General features: G+C 43.8%; 2 protein-coding genes across 3 annotated transcripts in view; one reads left to right on the forward strand and one right to left on the reverse strand.

Moving 5' to 3' along the window:
* Positions 1 to 591: 591 nt before the first annotated feature.
* LOC103001843 (ATP synthase subunit ATP5MJ, mitochondrial-like) lies at positions 592 to 771 on the reverse strand. Its single transcript, XM_057536739.1, has one exon. It carries the CDS (start codon positions 769 to 771, stop codon positions 592 to 594), a length of 180 nt encoding a protein of 59 aa, XP_057392722.1.
* A 3,379-nt stretch (positions 772 to 4,150) lies between these two features.
* Positions 4,151 to 14,943, forward strand: part of YWHAE (tyrosine 3-monooxygenase/tryptophan 5-monooxygenase activation protein epsilon) — a 40,403-nt gene continuing 29,610 nt past the window's right edge. The window contains exon 1 of one of the 2 annotated variants that reach the window (XM_007183816.2): positions 4,151 to 4,329. In XM_007183816.2, the coding sequence (XP_007183878.1) occupies positions 4,266 to 4,329 (64 nt within the window). In that variant the 5' untranslated portion in view covers positions 4,151 to 4,265. The remainder of the gene's footprint in view (positions 4,330 to 14,943) is intronic. The other variant, XM_007183815.2, reaches the window with a different exon arrangement.

A 14,943-nucleotide genomic window follows, 5' to 3' on the forward strand; every position in this document is an offset into this window, starting at 1 on the left:
GTTATGTGTATATATATATATATGTATTCAGATTCTTTTCCATTACAGGTTATTACAAGGTATTAAATATAGTTCCTTGTGCTATATAGCAGGTCCTTGTTGTTTATCTGTTGTTGTTTTTTGGCTGTGCCACGTGGCTTCTGGGCTCTTAGTTCCCTGACCAGGGATTGAACCGGGCCCTCGGCAGTGAAAGCAATGAGTCCTAACCACTGGACTGCCATATAGTAGTGTGTATCTGTTAATTCCAAACCGAAATTCCCAATTTATCCCCCCCCCCTTAACAAATATTTATTGAACACCGGAAGTGTGAGTGCTTAGATCCCCAACTCCTACGTGCTAATCGAGGTATTTACTCCTCACTCCCTCAGGTTTCCTAAGGATGAGACTGCTCAGTGAGACTCTGACTGTACCTGCTGCATCACAGAGATCTACGCAGAGCACGATGGGCATGGGGGCTGAGGGATGAACACCCATGTAGGCAGTGTGGATCTCACCAGGTACATTTATTCATGCCAGCAGGTCAGTGGCAGGTTCCCATCTGACACAGCTTGCTGAAATCTACAGCCAGACTGACGTTCCAAGTAAAGCTGGTTAATGATGACCATGAGCAGGCGCAGGACTTGAAGCTTTCAAAGCTTTACTTCTTTTATCAGTACTCCTGATTTTATAAATGAAGCCCATCAACCCCATTCCTACCCAAACCTCTTGGTAAGTTTGTGTATAGTAGGGCTTCACGGGGATCCAAATATTTTTAATAAAGCTTTGAAGCATATGGGTGTAGGACCAAAGACTCAGGCTGCCCCAACCTGCAAGATCCTTCTGCTTTTTTTTTTTTTTAAAGGGGACTGTATTATAAGGAATCAGTTTTCTTTTTTTTTTTAAATTATTTATTTGTTTATTTATTTATTTATGGCTGTGTTGGGTCTTCGTTTCTGTGCGAGGGCTTTCTCTAGTTGTGGCAAGCGGGGGCCACTCTTCATCACGGTGCGCGGGCCTCTCATTATTGCGGCCTCTGTTGTTGCGGAGCACAGACTCCAGACGTGCAGGCTCAGTAGTTGTGGCTCACGGGCGTAGTTGCTCTGTGGCATGTGGGATCTTCCCAGACCAGGGCTCGAACCCGTGTCCCCTGCATTGGCAGGCAGATTCTCAACCACTGCGCCACCAGGGAAGCCCCCTTCTGCTTTTTAAAAAATTTTTTTTTAACTTTTTTTTGTTTGTTTGTGTTGGGTCTTCATTGCTGTGCGTGGGCTTCCTCTAGTTGTGGCGAGCGGGGGCTACTGTTCGTTGCAGTGTGCGGTCTTTTTGTTGCTGTGGCTTCTCTTGTTGTGGAGCAGGGACTCTAAGTGCGTGGGCTTCAGTAGTTGCAGCATGTGGGCTCAATAGTTGCGGCACACGGGCTCAGTAGTTGTGGCTTGTGGGCTCTAGAGCGCAGGCTCAGTAGTTGCGGTGCACAGTCTTAGTTGCTCTGCAGCATGTGGGATTTTCCCAGACCAGGGATCGAACCCATGTCCCCTGTGTTGGTAGGTGGGTTCCTAACCACTGTGCCACCAGGGAAGTCCCCTTCTTTTTTTTTTTTTTTTTTAATTTTTTTTTCTTTTAATGTACACCTGAATTATACATTATTTGATTTTTATTTATGTATTTATTTTTGGCTGTGTTGCGTCTTCGTTTCTGTGCGAGGGCTTTCTCCAGTTGCGGCAAGTGGGGGCCACTCTTCATCGCGGCGCGCGGGCCTCTCACTATCGTGGCCTCTCTTGTTGCGGAGCACAGGCTCCAGACGCGCAGGCTCAGTAATTGCGGCTCACGAGCCTAGTTGCTCCGCGGCATGTGGGATCTTCCCAGACCAGGGCTTGAACCCGTGTCCTCTGCATTGGCAGGCAGATTCTCAACCACTGCGCCACCAGGGAAGCCCCCCCTTCTTTTTTTTTTTTTTTTTAAAGGATTTTCTTATTTATTTATTTTATTTATTTATTTATTTTTGGCTGTGTTGGGTCTTCGGTTCGTGCGAGGGCTTTCTCCAGTTGCGGCAAGCGGGGGCCACTCTTCATCGCGGTGCGGGGACCGCTCTTCATCGCGGTGCGCGGGCCTTTCTCTATCGTGGCCCCTCCCGTCGCGGGGCATAGACTCCAGACGCGCAGGCTCAGCAATTGTGGCTCACGGGCCCAGCTGCTCCGTGGCATGTGGGATCTTCCCAGACCAGGGCTCGAACCCGTGTCCCCTGCATTAGCAGGCAGACTCTCAACCACTGCGCCACCAGGGAAGCCCCCCCCCTTCTTTTTTAATGTAGACATTTACAGCTATAAATTTCCCTTAGCAGGATTTTTGCTGCATCTCATAATTTTTGGTATAGTATGTTTTCATTTTTATTCATTTCAAGGTATTTTCTAATTTCCCTTGTGATCTCTTCTTTGACCCATCAGTTAATTAAGAGTGTTATTTAATTTCCACATATCTGCAGATTTTCCTAGTTTTCCTTCTCTTATTGATTTCCAACTTCATTCCATTGTGACAAGAAAAGACACTTTGTATGATTTCAATCTTTTAAGATTAAGACTTGTTTTGTGGCCTAACATATGGTCTCCAGTTAACTTTACAGATGAACATGAAGCTCAGAGGTGAAATGACTTTCTGAAGGTCACACATTTGTTTAGTTATAGAATTAGAGCTAGAACCCAGATCTTTTGATTCTTAGTCATTCATCATCGACATTTGATAAGATGTACTAAAAGTGTGAAGGGGCTTAAGGAGCCAAACTTTGCTGGCTCTTCTGCTTTCTCCTATCACTTGAAAGTAAGTATTCTCCAAGGTTTTGTTTGTCCTCCTACCTCCACACATTCTCTAGCTGCTTCCATTGCAGCCTCCCTCCAGCTTGGAATGCCAGTCCCCTTTTCCAATTCCATGCCTGTTATTTCTACTTTAGTGATATGTGAGAACCTTAGAACCAACATGTGATAAAAGGAACTCACGTTTTTCTCTGCATTCCGTCAGCAAATTTTCCTAGCATTCCTTTTTTTGTTGTTGTTAATGGTACTGCTACTCATTATCCCAGTGACTCAGGGTGGGAAGATTGAAGGTCAATTTTAATTTTTTTCCCTTCACAAGGTCTTCAAATCTGATTAGCTGCAAACTGTTGTGGTTTCCCTCTGTAATACTATTCCTATTTGTCCTTTCTTTCACATTTTCACTGCTATTCTATTACCTTTTGCCTGTATTATTGTAATAACCTGATAATTCATGCTGCTCTTTAATTACTGCTATACAATATTTATAATCTTTTTAAAGAATAACTATGATGGTGTCATCCTCCTCGCAAAATCATCAAACAATAGCTTCCTTGCGCCCACTGAGTAAGGTGCAAACTTCTCAGCTTGCCATCCAGGGCTCCTCATAATTTTGTTCCAAGCTTTTTATTCCACATTTATTGCAGACTTTACCACACGGCATATGCTTTAATTACCTGAGCTTTAGTCTTGCAACACATACTGTATTGAGTACAAGGTGCTGCGAATCCATTGGGAAGCAAAACAGACCAGGTCCTTTCCCATTCCTGCCTCCTGGATCTCAATCTGATCTTGGACCTACTCTTCTGCACCTTGCACTCCAGACCAGGCTCCTCTAAGAACTTCCCTGTTCCTACCCATGGTGGGCCTAAAGGGGAAAAGGAGGCTGTGGGAGAGGAACAGGAAAAGATTGCAAAGTGCGAAGGTGAAGTGTGAAAACTGCAGCCTTCCTTCCCCTATGAACTACAGCAGGGCCCAACTCTTTATCCCGGAGTTAAACGGGTCTGAATAAGGGCCAAGACTGGGGCTTGGCTGCGAAAACGGGGAGAGAAGGTGGTTTCAGAGAGCAAGGCTTGCCATTTCAAAAACCGTTACAGCCTCTCGTTTCTCAGTCCGCAGTCCAGGCTCTCCTGCTCACTCTCTCCTGGAGCGGTCCAAGCTGGCCTCACCCGGCCTCCCTCGCTCCCTCGTGGCGCTCTCCCTCCCCGCAGTCGCAGTTCCCGCCTAGAGCAGCCGCGGAGCCCACGGAGGAGGGGCGTCTTGCTGGTTCCAGCCTCTTCGGGCGCTTAGCTCGCGGACCCGCCCCCCGCGCCAGTTGCCAGGGAGCGGTTGCCATAGAGCTGAGCAGTTGTCCGCGTGCGCAGGCGGAAGTCCCGGATTGAGGCGCCGCCATTTTTGCTGCCCGGGCGCGGAGCGAGAGGCTGAGAGTTGGAGACGCTATCCGCTTCCATCCGTCGCGCAGACCCTGCCGGAGCCGCTGCCGCTATGGATGATCGGGAGGATCTGGTGTACCAGGCGAAGCTGGCCGAGCAGGCTGAGCGATACGACGGTGAGTTGGCGGGGCAACGGGGGGCTGGAATTCTCGGACCCTATGCCGCCGCCCACAGAGGCCGGGAGCAGGAGACAAAATGGCGGCATCATCTCCAAGCCTGGCCCGGGGACGTGGATTCGGGAAGCAGGAAATGGCCTCTGGGCTCCCGGAGCGGTAGGAGGCTCAAGGCTCAGGAATTTGACCCTTTCGGAGTTCTCAGCTGCAGACATTCGCGAGCCGAGGAGACCAAGGCCATAGGGTGGAGGAGTTGGTTGTAAAATGGCGGCTGGGGGGAGGGCGAGTCCCGGGGCGGGGGCGGGGGAGGAGATGGCGGGTGCTGTCTCCGGGCGAGGAATCCCCAGGGGAGTTTCTGGGCCGGTTTTGGGACGTGGTGAACAATTTGGTGGCGTGATGAGGGAAGAAACACCCGCCACATGGGGGAGAGTGGCGACTGGGCGCTGTAGTGCGGGCGCCTTTCAGGGAAATATGGCGGGTGGGGGCGGTGGCTTTTCCCCGGAGGCCCAAAGTGGGGCGGCGGCTGTGGAGTCTCACAAAGGAGAACCCTTGCGAGCGGAGGGCTTCTCTGGGCTTGTGGTGGGGGGCCGTCTTGGATGAGGGTGGGGGAAGGGGGGAGAGAGTGGGAATCACTGCAGTTCATCCTTGGGCGGAGGCCAGCTGAGATGCTATGGTCGGATTTCCTTCCCGTAGGCCGGCACACCTTGTAGCGGGGTTTTTTAGGCTTTCCGTTCAACCTCGCCTTTTTCTAGGGAGGTCTAGAAAAATCTCTTTCACGCTCCCTGTCCTCAGACTTATCCCAGAGAGCTCGAAGTTTCTGTAATCATTTTCTGGCTCCATAAGTTGTGGGTTCTGCTGGATAGAACATTGAACAGGAAACAAGGAGATCATGACTCTTAGTCCCTTTTCCATGCCTGTGCTTCAATCTACCGGTATTTAAAAATGATGACTTTCCTGTTTACACGCAGCGTTATGACAGATGGAAGGACCTGTTGAAAAATAAAGTTTTTTCATATAACGTGTAGTAACTATTTTGGTTGACTACCCTGGCTTGGAATGCGTGTTCGTACTTCACTGGGGATATTCACTTATCCCAAAGCACTCAGCAGAGACTTGGGTTTTTGTATTAAGAACAAGGGATCCCAGCAGATCCTGTTTTCTCCAATTTTAATAGACGGCTTTATGTACAGATTCGAACAGTTCTTCTTTGTTCATTGCTCCTTTGTCCCTAAAGGTGCTATAGTCATTTTTCAGAACTTTATCGAAGTGGCCATTGTGTCCGTTTGCTCAGTCCCAAACTGCTGCTTTTTTAAATTGCCCCTCCCGGCCTGGGTCCCTCCCTCCCCCCATTTTGGACCTAGGTATTTGAATTACCCCCACATCCGTTAAACTAGTATTATCAAAACGAAAAATCATATGTATGCTTTTTGTGTTTTTAATGTTGTTGTGGGGTGAGACACGGTTGGAATCAAGTGTCAGTGATCTTTAGATTTTTCTTCATTAAACCATTTATTTTTCAACATGCTGTGTGGGAACCTTGCTTTCCTTGAATGCCTGTTTAGTCATGTGAATAGCCTCAGGGCTAGTCCCAGTGTATCATCATACATTAGGATTCAGGAATTTGAAAATTAGGAGAAAAGACCTCGAACTCAAATTCAGGAAAGATCACTAAATTTCGTTTTGTAAATCCTTAAATTGCCGTTTGTATTGAACAAGATTTCTGTTGGGAGGGGGAGGGGAATAAGATGGGGAAATACAGCTCAAGGTCAGACTTGTCTTTTATTTCAGTGTTTAAAAGTCAAACAAATGTAGATGTGCTTGTAATGGAAGTTTTTTTCTTCTTCCCCTCTCCTGCCCCAAATAGGTTCCCCTCTTAATCTACCAGTGCCCTTGGGAAGAAACTCTAAATTGTATTTGAATGTTTTTTGTTCTGTAGGGATTTAGGCTTTGAGTAAACCTGCTGTGATCACCAGAAAGGACATGGGGGAAGGTTTTTTTTAAGAACTTGTTTTAAAAACTGATTTGGAAGCTTGTGATTGTAGCTTCCAAGTAAGTGACAGTTTAGCGTGAAAATCACATTTTTGGAATTGGGTGTTGAGGATTTTTGACCAAAGGCTTAATTGGTTATTCAACACAGGACTATAGAGCCACATCCTTACCGTTGTTTAAACATTAGGGTTGTCCTTCAGGATCTAAGGGTGGGGGGTATATAGGATCTCCCAGGTGGAGAGGATCTCTTGTGACCTTTGGGCACAGAATTGGGAGGGATTCATTGGAAAGGAAGAAGAGGAAGATAGTCATTAGGAATCATCCTCTATCTTTGTCCGCTCCTTTATTGGGTGCAATAATTCAGTTTTGTTTGTGGTCACAAAAAAGTGACCCCATAGTTATAGTTGCCAAACAATTTATCAGGTATGGGGAAGGTGAAGAGTGCTTTTGATGATTTGGTTTGGTGTAGTTGGATATACATTTTGGCTTTTTTCCTTGTTCTTGCAGTACCTTTAGCTTTTATCTTGCATGTTATGTTGAACCTAGTACTTAAACTTTTTTGTGGCATCATTTAACTTTGTCCTGGGGAATTGGAATCAATTGATGCAGATTATTTAATGGTACTGGAGGACGAGCTAAGCTGTGTTCAGGAAAAGGACAGTTTGGTGTTGCAGATGGGAAATATTGAAGTTTGGGGCTAGGACTGTTCACTTTGAAGATTAAATCTAGCATCTTATCATGTAACAACAGCAGTCTAAGGGATGGTTTTTATATTATTCATAACCATATTAAGCAAGCCCATCATCTCTTAGCATTTCTGAAGTCTTCTCACGTATATGAACCATATTAGTATGGGAAAGTGGGGAATATAGAGGGGGGAAAATGAGTAGTTTCTACATTTTTTGAGAATAGAGCGGTCAGCACAAGCTACATTTGGGTTGTGGGGTAGTGCTGGTTTTGGCCTTTTTTCACTTTTCTTCTCCATGTGATGATTAGCTCCACATGAGGTAAGGGTAACATTTTGATGGTCATGTTTGATTCAGTCTGTGAACGCAACACCAGGAATGCATCTGTTCTGTGTCACTTGAGAGCTGTCCTTTTAAGACACCAGAGCCTCATCTCTGGCTTATTTTGGTAGTCAGTGAGGGGTGGGGGGCACCCACCCCCACAAGGAGTTTTGAATTAGCTCCTTAATATACATCTTGTTAGGAAAAAAAAATGGATGAGAGTAAATTGACTTTAGTAATGAGTTTAAAAGCACAGGTTAATTATCAGTTCTTTGACTATAGGCCAGTAATAATTTTTATTGTTGCTGTTTCACTTAATGCTGAAATTAATTGCTATTTCAGTTAATGGAGTTAACTTTATTGAATACATTTCTTTTCTCCTACCTAAACATAAGCAGAGTTGGATAATGCAATTAAAAAATTCCTCCTACAAGTAGCTTTTGGTCTTTGTATTTAAGGTAGATGCTCTTTTGTGTATACTTTTGTGCATATACACAATGTATTATTCAGTCTATTTTGTTGGCCTACAAAACTATAGAATATAATGAAATCATGAATCATTGCAATTTGAGGTGGTGATGGGGTAAATTCTTACTGTGGACATTTCTAGGCTCCCTTTTCGCCTTTGAATTCTAGTATGGGGAAGAACACAGATACTAAACTGAGCAAAGTTTGGATTCATTAAGTACAAGCTAACCCACTGAAAGTCCATACGAATAAGCAGGCTTTTCATAATTGTTTTATAGCTTGGTCAAGGGAATATGAAATATCTTAAAAATTTCTTGACTTTAACCTGGTATAGCAAGTGAAATTTCAGCACAGTGAATTAATGTATCTAATTTTACAAATGAGTTTCAAATACTTTTAAGAAGCTGATCTGAAAGCATGATTTTATTTTTTTTTTAAAGGGCTGTAAGACTGATTTTCCAGCAATTTTTTAGCCTTATATTTAAGTAAAGTGTATTTAAACAGTAATGACAGGCATAGGATAAAGGTTAAAATTTTAAACTTTGTTATATAATTTCATATTTATATAGAACTTCACATTTCACAGACCACTTTCAGAAAATTTTTTACTTATTTCATGTGATATTGAAGTAGGTAATGTTAATTCCATTTTATGGTTCAGGAAAGTGAATTTGAGAAGATTTAGTGATTTTTTTTTTTTTTTAATTTTCCTGTATCACATGATTAGTTGGCAAGTATATGGCAAAGCCAGAACTTGTCTGTCTGATGACCTTTAGACTGGTACTCTTATTTCTCCTGAGCCACTCACAAAAGACCCATGTGTAACTAAATCAGAGGGTGCCTTGTGGGAGGAGGGGTATACTTACTTCTTTAGCAGTTACTTCACATAATATGTTTTGGTATTTATGACTTGACTCATATCCATTGTAAATAGATAAGATATCTTCATACTTTTCTAAAGAAACCTTGTTTTCTTTCAAAAACAAGGCACAGTGAATGAAGTTAGAGTGATGAATTTTAGGTAGTCTCAGAGTGTGTTTTTATTTATTTATTTATATATTTATTTATTTTTTATTTATGGCTGTGTTGGGTCTTCGTTTCTGTGCGAGGGCTTTCTCCAGTTGCGGCAAGTGGGGGCCACTCTTAATCGCGGTGCGCGGGCCTCTCACTATCGCGGCCTCTCTTGTTGCGGAGCACAGGCTCCAGACGCGCAGGCTCAGTAATTGTGGCTCACAATTGTGGCTCACAGTTGTGGCTCGTTGCTCCGCGGCATGTGGGATCTTCCCAGACCAGGGCTCGAACCCGTGTCCCCTACATTGGCAGGCAGATTCTCAACCACTGCGCCACCAGGGAAGCCCTCAGAGTGTGTTTGTATTTAGGTTTTTTGCTTTATCACAATTTCTATATTGGGATATAACTTAATGCCATAAATTTCTGTAAAGTACTTCTAAAACGTTTCTGCCCCTTACCTTAGTCTTAATGAATGCAGCCCTTAATGATATAGTTATAAAAATTTGGGGGGCAGGGAGGTTGGCAAATGATTCTCAAGTGTTCCAAATAGTAGCCTAGCTAGCTGTCAAGTAGAATCTATTAAGGGGTAGTGGGGAACAGAAACAAGATTGTTTTCACGGTTTTTGAAATGGTCAGTTAACAGTTTGATACAGTTAAATACAGATACATCCCAGTTGACAAATTGGTTTGCCAAGATAACATTACTTTGAGCTCATTAACTATTCATGCAAGTCACTCTCCTAGGAACAATTTCAGAAGCTCGTTTAAGTTTACTAAGTTGTAATAACAGCTGCCATAATAATAGAAGGGTCATCATAATTTATTCAAGTCAGGATACCTTGAAATGAAGGGGTGCCAATTCATAATGGTGCTGAAACTACAAACTTGCCCTGTGGTCGTCCTACTTAAGACCATTTGTTGCTACTAGTTGTCTCATTTAGAAAGTTTCCTAGGCTCTGTCCATCCCTCTACCACCAAGATATCTTAGATCTGAATCCCCAGAATATTGGTTTTTTTCTTTCAAATGAAGTTATTATTTGGCAGAACATAAGACAGATCAAAGGCAAAGTGAAAGCTTTCCTCCTCTCACTCCCCTTTCCCCCAAATGGGAGCTGGAAACGTCAAGAATACAGTAGTTGCTGAAAATAGAGCTTACTGGCATACTAACTAGTCAATCAGACTGATAATGTCAAAGCCAAGTATGTTGGTTTTATGTATGTTTACCTTGAGCTAGATCTGTGTTTAAAAATACTTGACTTAGGTGCAGACCCTTAGCAGCAGGGTCTGTCTTAAGTTTAGAACTTTCCAAATAATATTTTTAAAGTCTCACCCACGTCTTGTTATGATCATTATGTTTAGAACACTGAATCCTGAATAGTTTAGAAAACGTATGATCATGATGCTGGTTTATCTTTTTGAAATTTAATCTTGAATTTATTGCCCTGCTTCCAGTGATTGATCCATCATAGTAGCTGGGCAGATCTGTCATTGGTAGGCTTCATTTGTGATCAGGACAGGATTTTATCTAGCTAAAGCAATATAAAATGTATTAAGCCCTTTTCTTCACATATAAAAATTTGGAGGAGACACGTTACTATGAATAAGAATTAATGACTTTTGGACTTCCCTGGTGGCGCAGTGGTTAAGAATCCGCCTGCCAGTGCAGGGGACACAGGTTCGAGCCCTGGTCTGGGAAGATCCCACATGCCGCGGAGCAGCTAAGCCCATGCGCCACAACTACTGAGCCTGCGCTCTAGAGCCCGTGAGCCACAACTACTGAAGCCCGTGTGCCATAACCACTGAAGCCCGCGCGTCTAGAGCCTGTGCTCTGCAAGGAGAAGCCACCGCAATGAGAAACCTGGGCACCTCAACGAAGAGTAGCCCCTGCTCACCGCACCTAGAGAAAGCTGGCACGCGCAACGAAGACCCAATACAGCCGAAAATAAATAAATAAATTTATAATAAATAAATAGTTACCTTGTTAAATTTGCTTGTTAGGAAGTCAGAATACTTAAAAAAAAATGACTCATACTTTGGTGGATGTAATGTAGTGCAAAGGCCTTGGAATCATCTGGATTCCTCATCTGTAGATTGGGGATTAATGATATCTACCTTGCTTGCTAATTTCAAGGGTGGTTATGAAGTTGTGGGGTTTTGTAAACTGCAAAGTATAATTATCACGTAGTAGTATTAATTGTGAAAACTTCCTCTTACCCATTGTCGGAGATGAAGTAAATGTTTTTGCTGTTGATCTACATTCATATTAGAGGATAACGTACCTTTTTTGAGTTACTCTGAGCAAGTGTATTCTCATGGGTTTAGTGTGCAAGTTACATTTGCATAAAGGTTCTCAAAACAAAATCCTTAATCTTAACTCATCTGTAAAATTGCATATCCAGAGGATGAAGGTTGTCCAAATTTATTCCCAAGCAGTATAACCTATACTTTGGCCATGTTGAGGTATGTAGTACTTGATTTTTTGGCTGCACCTTGTGGCATACAGGATCTTAGTTCCCTGACCAAGGATGGAACTTGCGCCCCCTGAAGTGGAAGCGCGGAGTCCTAACCATTGGACCGCCAGGGAAGTCCCTGGTATGTAGTTCTTCCTTTTTTCTTTTTAAATTTATTTATTTATTTTTCGTTGCGTTGGGTCTTCGTTGCTGCATGTGGGCTTTCTCTAGTTGCGGCGAGCAGGGGCTACTCTTCGTTGCACTGCATGGGCTTCTCATTGCAGTGGCTTCTCGTTGCAGAGCATGGGCTCTAGACACGTGGGCTTCAGTAGTTCTGGCACTTGGGCTCAGTAGTTGTGGCTCTTGGGCTCTAGAGCGCAGGCTCAGTAGTTGGCGGCACACGGGCTTAGTTGCTCCGCGGCATGCGGGATCTTCCTGGACCAGGGCTTGAACCCATGTCCCCTGCATTGGCAGGCGGATTCTTAACCACTGCCCCACCAGGGAAGCCCTTAAATTTTTTTAAGGCTAGACTTTTTTTTTTTTTTTGGCCGGCTGTGCAGCTTGTGCTATCTTAGTTCCCCAACTATGGTTCGAACCTGGGCCCTCAGCAGTGAAAGCGTGGAGTCCGAACCACTGGACCACCAGGGAATTCCCAAGGCTAAAAATTGTTTTACTCTTTTTTAAGGGAAAGTATGAGTTAATTTTAGAGTGAGAGGCTCCTCTGTTTAGGCTGGTGCATGAAGAAGAAAAATGGTACACATTTGAGTGTCAAGATTATTGTGTTTTGAAAAGCCTTAGTATTCAGAGTATGTACCAGGCACTGTTCTAGACAACTTGGGATGCACCAGTAAACAAAACAGACAAAAGGTCTGTTCAAGGGGCTTATTTTGCAGTGAATGTGTAAATGCTTTTAGAATTACTTTTCTGTTAGTATGTGTAATTAAGAGTTAATTTGAATTAGTAACAGCAGTGGTGTTTGGTACAATGTAAGGCATTATACCTGGTGCTGGTCCCTGTCCCATATCAAATTCTTTCTTTATTGACTACTAGTGTTAAGTGGTATTAACAAACAAAAGTTTTCTCAAAAAATTATTTTCATTGACTGTGATAATAAAACCCTGTAACAGTACCATCTGCTATTTATTAAAAACTATTCCAGGTGCTTAACATTCTCTCAATCCTCAAAAACAACCCTACAGAGTAGGTACTTTATTTATTTATTTTTATTTATTTATGGCTGTGTTGGGTCTTCGTTTCTGTGCGAGCGCTTTCTCTAGTTGCGGCAAGTGGGGGCCACTCTTCATCGTGGTGCGCGGGCCTCTCACTATCACGGCCTCTCTTGTTGCGGAGCACAGGCTCCAGACGCGCAGGCTCAGTAGTTGTGGCTCACGGGCCTAGTTGCTCCACGGCATGTGGGATCTTCCCAGACCAGGGCTTGAACCCGTGTCCCCTGCATTGGCGGGCAGATTCTCAACCACTGCGCCACCAAGGAAGCCCCCAGAGTAGGTACTTTTACAGATAAGGATTAAGAACTTTAGGAAAGGTGACAGCAGTAGGGATCACTGGGATTCAGCTAGTCTGTTTCATTCCCAAGCTCATAAGTCCATCCACTTCCATACTTGTATGTAAACATTAGTCCAAACCACTTGAAGCTCTATTTCTGTTCCTTACATTAAAAAAAAAAAATTATTTTGTTTTTGGCTGTGTCGGGTCTTTGTTGTGGCATGCGGGCTTCTCTCTAGTTGTGGCGTGTAGGTTCTGTAGTTGTGACACACGGGCTCACTAGTTGGGGCTCGTGGACTTAGTTGCCCTGCGGCATGTGGGATCTTAGCTCCCCGACCAGGGATTGAGGCCGAGCCCCCTGCATTGGAAGGTGGATTCTTAACCACTGGACCACCAGGGAAGTCTCTGTTTCTTAGTTTGTTTTTTTTTTTAACATATATAAATTTATTTATTCTTATTTATTTTATTTTTTTGGTTGCACTGGGTCTTCGCTTCTGCACCGCGTGGGCTTTCTCTAGTTGTGGCGAGTGGGAGCTAGTCTTCGTTGTGGTGCGTGGGCTTCTCATTGCGGTGTCTTCTCTTGTTGCAGAGCACAGGCTCTGGCACGTGGGCTTCAGTAGTTGCAGCACGCAGGCTCAGTAGTTGTGGCTCACGGGCTCTAGAGTGCAGGCTCAGTAGTTGTGGTGCACGGGCTTAGTTGCTCCGTGGCATTGTGGGATCTTCCCGGACCAGGGCTCGAACCTGTGTCTCCTGCATTGGCAGGCGGATTCTTAACCACTGCGCCACCAGGGAAGCCCTGTTCTTTAGGTTTTAACTTTATAACTTAAAGGTTATTTTGAACAGTCTTTTGGCTTAATTTTTGTGTTCTTTCATATATGAAGAAGGCAGAAGGGTATGTAGGTTTGAGTATATTTTTCATTGAAGAGAGAGATGAGATAGTAGAATGAGCACTGGACCAGAAATCATTAAATTTAGGGGAGGTCTGTCATGTCCATGTTTTATCTCTGATTATTGTCCCTTCAGACATGTAACTTAGTCTCAGGGTCTGTTTTTCTCATCTGTATGATAGACTTCTTTTATTATTATTATTATTACTATTATTTTTATTATTATTTTTAGGTCATGCTGTGGGGTATGCGGGATCTTAGTTCCCCTACCGGGGATTGATGCCCCCTGCATTGGGAACATGGAGTCTTAACCATTGGACCACCAGGGAAGTCCCTGTATAATAGACTTCTGAAAGCTGTTTTATACAATTTGCGGGCAGAAATTTTTAAAAAAGTAATCTTTGCCTTGTGACCAGCAGAGTGGAGGGCTATGAAAGAAATTAAATTCAGCTGTGGATTGTGTCTACAACTTTGGGTTTTACTCCAGTCAGCTAAGCTACTGGTTCATTTAATAGAGGAACTCCCATTTGCTAAGTTTTCATGTATATTCCTGCTTGTGTTGAATGAATTACGAGGTTCAGCTGTATGAAATTGTCAATTTCAGCCTTTTTTAAAAAAAATAAATTTATTTATTTTATTTTTGGCTGTGTTGGGTCTTCGTTTCTGTGCGAGGGCTTTCTCTAGTTGCAGCGAGCGGGGGCCACTCTTCATCGCGGTGCGCGGGCCTCTCACTGTCACGGCCTCTCTTGTTGCGGAGCACAGGCTCCAGACGCGCAGGCTCAGTAGTTGTGGCTCACGGGCCCAGTTGCTCTGTGGCATGTGGGATCTTCCCAGACCAGGGCTTGAACCCGTGTCCCCTGCACTGGCAGGCAGATTCTCAACCACTGCACCACCATGGAAGCCCTCAGCCATTTTTGACCTACAAAAATGATCATTTTATATGATTTAATGTAATGTTAAGTTGTGGTTGGAAGGCCTGGAAGATGAGGCTTCAGTATACCCCAAAAGGCATCAAGCTTTTAAGGAAGCACCAGGATTAATGAGGAACTGTGCACGAATACTTTCCCTCAGAGGCTGGTTTAGCTTTTTTACTTACCTTACTTGAGTTGACCTATTTTCACTTTGTAGGTCTGTTCTCTGCTTTTTTTTTTTTTTTCTTTTCTCACAATAATGGATTCAAATTTGCTGTATTTGCAATTCTTTTAATGCAGCACTTTCAGGGTCACTTTGGCATGATAAACTTCTCTTGGAACTGTGTGACATAGGGACCCCAGATACTTTGATCATTTTGGAGAAAAGGTG

This window comes from Balaenoptera acutorostrata, chromosome 20 (genome assembly GCF_949987535.1).
Source record: "Balaenoptera acutorostrata chromosome 20, mBalAcu1.1, whole genome shotgun sequence".
NCBI classification, from domain to species: domain Eukaryota; kingdom Metazoa; phylum Chordata; class Mammalia; order Artiodactyla; family Balaenopteridae; genus Balaenoptera; species Balaenoptera acutorostrata.